The sequence below is a fragment of the Mus caroli genome, chromosome 6 (assembly GCF_900094665.2).
Source record: "Mus caroli chromosome 6, CAROLI_EIJ_v1.1, whole genome shotgun sequence".
NCBI lineage: Eukaryota > Metazoa > Chordata > Mammalia > Rodentia > Muridae > Mus > Mus caroli.
The window spans coordinates 79,808,102-79,815,519 of NC_034575.1; the positions used below are offsets into that span (position 1 = coordinate 79,808,102).

The 7,418-nt window shown below is 48.7% G+C and overlaps 1 protein-coding gene across 1 annotated transcript in view; it reads right to left on the reverse strand.

The window, feature by feature from the left end:
• Positions 1-967: 967 nt before the first annotated feature.
• Clec4f (C-type lectin domain family 4 member F) overlaps positions 968-7,418 on the reverse strand; it is an 11,457-nt gene continuing 5,006 nt past the window's right edge. Inside the window, exons 5-7 of the mRNA XM_021165037.2 lie at positions 2,711-2,862; positions 1,809-1,927; positions 968-1,320 (exon numbers count right to left, since the gene is read on the reverse strand). Coding sequence (XP_021020696.1) covers positions 1,161-1,320; positions 1,809-1,927; positions 2,711-2,862 — 431 coding nt within the window. The 3' untranslated portion in view covers positions 968-1,160. The remainder of the gene's footprint in view (positions 1,321-1,808; positions 1,928-2,710; positions 2,863-7,418) is intronic.

Below are 7,418 nucleotides of genomic sequence, written 5' to 3' on the forward strand. Positions count from 1 at the left end.
TAAGCTTTCTTTGGGGGAGGGTGGGGGGGGTTGAGATTGCAAGGTCAACAGTCAGATATGAGGGGACAGGGAAATGAGTGGGACTTGGGTGCATGATGTGAAACAAAGAATAAAAAGTCCAAAAAGAAAAAGAAAAGAAAAAGAAAAACCAACTAGAAAACTCATCACACTAACATACAGGAAAGAGCTATTTCCAGATACTGGACCTTAGGCACACTAAAACTTCCGGCCACGTTAGGGAGCTGGGGATCAGATGGGGAGACTGTTTTGTTTTGTTTTGTTTTGTTTTGTTTTGTTTTGGAGACAGGGTTTCTCTGTGTAGTCCAGGCTGTCCTGTCCTGGAACTCACTCTGTAGGCCAGGTTGGCCTCGAACTCAGAAATTCGCCTGCCTCTGCCTCCCAAGTGCTGGGAGTAAAGGCTTGCACCACCACGCCCAGCCCGACCCTGTGGTTTTCTTTCTGAAGTTTCTTCCACAGAACAGCGAAGACACTGTTTATCAAGGAATGCCATTCCACCCAGGTTGAGGAGAGGAAGCTCTTTGCAGTTTGAGGGAAGAGTATGAAGAAGTCAAAGAGAAAAAGAGAAAGGTCCAGAAACCTGAATGGGATTCCTTGTGTATGAAGAGTGTTCCACAGACACCAAGAGAGAGCTCCTGAGGTTCTCACCCCAAGGTGAGCAGAAAGGAGATCCCTGGAAAGATTAGCAAGATGAATGACACGGTGGAGCAGAGACCCTACCAGCCCACAGGACAAGGGAGAGAAACAGGGCCCCAAATACACACATGAAGAAACACATGGGACCCCTGGGGTGACTTAGGAAGGCCCTGTAGTTCCTGTGAAACCCCAGCTGCTGTCTGCACTGTCACTGAAAAGTGGACCTGTAGTGACAGAAAGACCCAAGGGAAGGAGGGGACAGTCCATGGAGAGATGGGAGTGAGGGCAGCTTCAGGGACTGTCAAGAACCAAGTTTCTGTCCATTCAGTGAGTGTTTATTGAGGGCTTATCTGGGCAGACATGGTGCTGAGGGGACTCCAATGCAGGGCTTGTCTTTAAGAAGGAGGCAAGCATGTTTTAAATAGCAGAACGACAGGGCAATACAGGACAGGAAGCCCTGAAGTGAGATCAAGGCTGAAGGAGTCTCAGGAAGGACAGACTCAGCTCTAGCCTACTCTGGCCGCAGACCACTCTGTGGACTTCTTGCACACCCAGGGGTAGGAGGACCCACAGGCCATGTCGTTCCACTGCTGCCGGAGGTGGACACAGTCTTCACGCTCTCCATTCCTGTGTCTCCAGTTGTCAGGCTGATTTTTCCCCCAAAACCTGGAAGAACATGGTTTTACTCTGCTAGACAAGGCAGTCTTCCTTCCCATGCATAAAGAGACCTCAGGATGGGGACAGGACCAGGACTAGAGGAGTCCCCAGAGTGGCCCCACTGGGGCTGCCCTCCCTCTGTTACTGATGATCCAGGGTCTGAAGGGGAATCCTCCACAGAATCCAACACTTGGAGGAAACAAATGAATAGGTGAAATCAAAAGAACAGGAAGGCAGCTGGCCTGCTATCTCCAAGGCCTGTCCTTTCTAGATGCTGTTCTACTGGCCGCAGAGGTCAACATACTACATGTCATCTCATATACCACAAACATTACACATCACACACCATGCATGCCACACTCGTCACACATTTGTATAAACACACGTATACAAAACACACACACTAACACTCACTAAACAGGACCATACACAAAGAACAGTAAAGCCTGCCCAAGGCAGACAGTGCCTGGACAGAGCTAGACAGAGGCTGTAATCACCTTTTGCTTTGGGCATTGTTGAATGGTGTCCCATCTACCCAGCGCCAGATGCCCTCTGTGCCCTGGTCAGTGAGCCCGATCCAATGGTCCCCAGCACTCGTAGTCTGTACCAAGAAGGCCTGTGCAAAGGAGACAGAACTGTGAGAAGTGGACTCTTTGGACCATCCCTTCCTTGGCCCCTAATCAAAGAGCCCATCTCAGTGTAGAAGCTTCCAGAACCTTCCATGGCTTATCTAATCTCTAGAGAAGCAGGTAGGTCCCTCTGGGGAAGCCCCATCTTCCCCCATATTGACTTGTCTTTGATGTCCCTCACATTTGAGAAGGGGTGTGCCTTGGCTGGGACAGAAATCCTCATTCTAGTTTATTCTTAGCAGCACTGTACAAGTCCTGGGAAGAGTCACTAGGAATAGACAAGTTTGCAGGTTAAGCTAAACCAAACAGCATAGTCCTCTGTTAGCCTGGTGGACAGTATTTTCTTGGAAAGTCCTAGATGCTTAGGAGTGAGTCTAGCTCTCAGGGGACCAGGGTCTCCTCTTCACCAGCCTTCTACAGCTACTGGATATTTCAATCCAGACTGATGCCCAGACAGGAAGGCTGGCAGGGACTGAGGAAATGTAAGAGAGAAACACCCCCTACACTGAAGGGTGTCACAGGTGTCATTTCCTTCCCTTCCTGCTGACATTTGCTGGGGCTTGTAGGTCTTCCTCCTTCCCTGGGCAGAAGGCCGTAGCCCTTCCACAGAAGGCCACACTTCCACCTCAGTACAGAGCACTCTTGGGAACTCAGTAAATATTTGTTCCTTGCCTGATGGGGACATGAGGGACTTTATCACCCATTAGGAGGACAAAATTTAAGTTTTTGTGTCCCTATCCATACCCCACTCTCAGTCCCAGGCCTCTGACCTGCTCCTCCTGAGAGGTCACCGAAGCCAGGTGTGCTCCCTGGGACGTACAGAACTTCTCAGCCTCCTGCCACGGCTTCTTGTCACGAGAGAAGTAATAAAAGTTTCCATTGAAGTACTTCCAGTTCTGCGAGATCAGCTGGAGAACCTGATCTAGAACAAAGGTCAGGGAGAAAGAGTCAGGAGCAGATAGCGTTGTTCCAAAGCCAGCCTCTGCTCTACCTTGGAAAATCACAAGCCCTGGTAATTAATTCCCAGTGCTCAGTGTTGCAGGAGCAGAGCTGGGACCCCATACCCCAGTCTCGTGGCCCCATCTTAGAGGCAGCATTCTAGGGCACCTAGGTGTGCCATTCACTCCTGGGAACTCTCAACTTTGACACCCATTGGCACTCTCTGCAGATGCCTGCTTTCTGGTATTCAACATTCTCCACCTCATGACTGTCACCAGCCGTTTCTGTCTGCTTCCAATCCTGCAATTTGTAACCTCTTTCACTTCCTGACTTCATCTCCATCCGCAGACTCGAATACACATGCACCATGTCCTCTGTAAAGATGCTCAAGCTGCAGAGGATGGAACAGGGTGAAGGCACCGTGTGCGTGTTTAACTTTGTTTATTAGAAGGGTGTCACACGCGTGTGCCACAGCATGCATGTGGAGCTCTGAGGACAACTTGCAGAAAGGAGTCGGCTCTCTCTTCCCACCATTCAGGTTCTAGGGATCAAATTCAGATTGTCAGACTTGGTGACAAGCACCTTACCTGCTGAGTCATCTGGCCCACCCAGGAAGAAGGTACTTTTAAATCAGGTAGAAACATCAATGGCGACACAAGAACTGAGGTTTCAGTGAAAGATAGTAAGTGTGCGAAGCAGGGATTCTCAGCATGTGGTCCCCACCTGGCTATGCCAGCATCACCAGGAAACTGGACCTGGCTATGCCAGTATCATCAGGATACTGGCTAAGATGAACGTTCCTTCTCTGTTCAGCCCCCAAATGCCCTTTTAACATGTGCCATGGTTCTGCCAAGCCTGCGGATGATTCTGTCACTGTCTGAGGTTGAAACAAGGATAGACAAACTGCACCCCAGCAACCTCCTCTCAGAAAGTCTTACTGGAACACTGTGTGATATATCTGTGTGCTATCTGTGGTATTTCCTCAATACTACAGCAGGAAGCGGTTCTATAGGACAGAGACCCTACAACCTAGAAGCCTAAATTACTGCCTATTTTGCCCTTAAAGAAAAGATTCAAGGGCTAGAGAGATGACTGAATTAATGCTGTTCCTGCTGCATAGGCATGAGGGTCTATCTAGTTCAGCTCCCAGTACCCACACAAAAGCCCAGTGTGCTGCATGTGCCTATAATCACAGTGTTGGGAGGTGGAGACAGCAGATCTCTTAAGTCCATTGACCAGTCTGCTTAATGGAATGGAGTGAGAAATATTTTCTCCAAAAATAAGGTGGATATAGCTCAGTGGGTAGAATGCTTGGCTATTGTGCAGAAAGCAATCAAGTTTTGGTCACAGAACTGCATGAACCACACATAATAGGCCATTTCTGTAGTCCCAGAACTCGGGGAGGTGGAAGCAGGAGGAAGAAACTCAAGGTCATCCCTGGTTAGATATCAAGTTTCAAGACAGCCTGAGGTATGTCTATCTCAAAGATAGATAGATATATAATAGATAGATAGATAGATAGATAGGTAGATAATAGATAGGTAGATACATAGATAGATGGATAATAGATGATAGATAATTGATAGATGATAGATAATTGATAGGTAGATAGGTAGGTAGGTAGATAGATAGATAGATAGATAGATAGATAGATAGATAGATAGATAGATAGACAGATAGATAGATAGACAGATCAAGTGGAGAGAGATTGAGAAAGACAATCTAGCCTTTATACACATGTGCACTCATGTGTCATGAGTATATACACTACACACACTGAACAGGAGGTGGTAGAAGGAAAGCTCAAAGCATGGCTGCTACTAGAAGTACCTAGAAGGTTTTCCTAAAGTTCTGAAGTCAAGCTTCATCCAGGCCAAAAGGTCTCAGTTCCAGAGCTTAACTTTTATGGTTTTTTTGAGGGGGGACCTCTCCATAGTATACCCCAAAGTGTGGAAGCAGTAGTCACTGATGCTGCAACAGAAAGCCAAAGAGAATGTGAGGACAGTGGGGCAGAGTGGGCAGAGGAGTGAAGCAGGGAAGGCTTCCAGCCACCCACATCACTCCCAGCACACAAACAGCACAGCAGGCAGGTCCTGGGTACTGCCTACATAGTCCTACTTATCAACTCCACCCCAGAAATCACTCCCCTCCAGTCCTCCAGTTCCTACAGCCTCTTTCATCTTGTGAGCCACCTTCCACTCCACCCAGAGGAGGCAGCACCAAGTTCCAACCCTCTGCTCATGTTCCAGGTGACCAGCCTCCTCCACACCCAACCTCATTGACAAGCTTAGCTGCTCCACTCAGGTGTCCTCCCTCTCCTCCTCTCCCTTTCCCTCTTTTGTCTCCCTCTCCCTCTTTTTTGTCTCCCTCTCCCTCCACCCCCTCTGCTTCCCTCTCTCGCCCTCCCCCTCCCTCCCCCTCTCTCTTCTTTCTCTCTTTACCTCTCTATTTGCTGCTTCTCTGCTTCTTTCTCTCACTCTCAAGCCAGGTCTATCAGAACCTGGAAAGCCCATCTCAAGGGAGTTCACCAAAACATTAACAATGAATTTGAATGGAGCACAGCAATATGCTGCAAGCTCTGTGGCTGTCTTCTCACATCTGCCTCTACATGTGTGCCATACCTACCACATGATCAATATTTCACATGCTATCTCCTTCAGGCACACTTCTAACCCCATGAAGCTTGGCTTCCCTTCTCCACCCTCATCCTTCTCCTCATGGTGCACTTTGCCATATACATGCAAATACCATCAAGACCAACATCTCATGACCAAGTCTGCGCCCACAGCCCAGAACCAACATCCAAGAGCCTACAAGCTTAGGCCCCTATCCTAGTCTGCATAGCCCATGAAAGACAGCCTTGAATCTCCACAAAGCATTCCAGATCCAGCAAGTGAGAGCTGCCCTTTTCTACTCCTTATCTCTGATGGAAACTGGGAAGCCAAGCCTTCTAGGGAGACACCCCCTTGCCACTGTCCAGCAGTTCCCAGCTTTTGGAGAAGTTGCAAGCTCAGAGCCTTTCCTTGTTTATTGTGTGCTTTCCAGGCAGCTCCTGGCCTCTAGTGCACTGTTCTCAAGGGGCTCTTTCTAACATTACTAGGTTGTCAGTAGCTTTTTATGGAGAATAGGTCAGAGCACTTTTGCAGAGTGCGTGTTCATCCATCCTGGTACTGTGTCAGACGAAGCCAACGCTGAAGGTACATATGAAACAGCTGGAAAGCCACCATTCTGGCCCCTGCACACTGAGTTCACATCTGAGAAAGTTGCCCTCTTTCCCACAGGCTCCTCATCTGTTGGGAGTTTCCAGAACCGCAGATTCCTGTCCCCATGCCTTGGTGGATATGCCCTATGTGCCTGCCATGCAGCTAACGGTCTTCAAAAGTCAGCCCAAGACCTCCTCATCTGATCTCTCTGTGCTGCACACACTAGAAGGGAAGGCCCTTCTCCCTTTCTCTGGCTCTTTCTTCATCCCAGACCCCAGTCCATGCTTCTCCCATCCCTTTCTCTTGTCTGTGTGTCATGTCTGCAAGCCTGCCCTCAGAGCCCACCAGGTTGTGATGGTGGGAACATGTTTTCTCAGTCTCTATGCCCTGACCATAATGCCTCAGTAAGCCTCAGCTGCACGTGTGGGGTCCTGGTGCAGTCTGAAGTCTTCGCATGTGTCTGGGTGTGAAACAATCCTGTTATCCTCATTTTGGATGTGAGATCTTATGTATTCCAGGCCATCCTCAAACTCACTATGGAGCTGAGGTTGGCCTTGAACTCCTGATCCTCCTGCCTCTACCTCCTGAGTGCTGGGAACATAGATGTGCCACCATGATTGTCAGCCACTTTTTTAAAAATTCATTCAGTTTTGTTTGTGTGGTTTTTTCCAATTTTATGTCTTTAGGTATTTTGTTGGCACATCTTTCTATCCATCAAATAAATGCTTAGTACCCTCAGATCTCCTGGAGCTGAAGTTTCCAATGGCCACCATATGAGTGGTAGGAACTGAACACTGGATCAGTGTTCCCAACTGTGGGGCCATCTCTCTAGCCTTGTTTGTTTGGTTTTGAGACAGAGTCTAGCTGGATAGTCCAGGCTGCTCTCAAACTTACTAAGTAGCCCAGCCCAGGCTGGCCGGGAGCCCATAGTGTTCCTCCTGCCTCTGCCTCCTGAGTGCTGAGATTACAGCCAGTGCAGTAGCAAAGCTCAAGGGGGAGCTTGCTCAAAGTCTCAGTGGGTCAGAAACAGAGCCTTGCTCCCCAGCTGGTGATCCTCATGTCTTTTTTTTAAAGATATTTTCTTTATATACATTTCAAATACTATCCCAAAAGCTCCCTATACCCTCCTCCCCACCCTGCTCCCCTACACACCCACTCCCGCTTCTTGGCCCTGGCGTTCCCCTGTACTGGGGCATATAAAGTTTGCAATACCAAGGGGCCTCTCTTCCCAATGATGGCTGACTAGGCCATCTTCTGCTACATATGCAGCTAGAGACATGAGCTCTGGGGGTACTGGTTAGTTCATATTGTTGTTCCACCTATAGGGTTACAGACC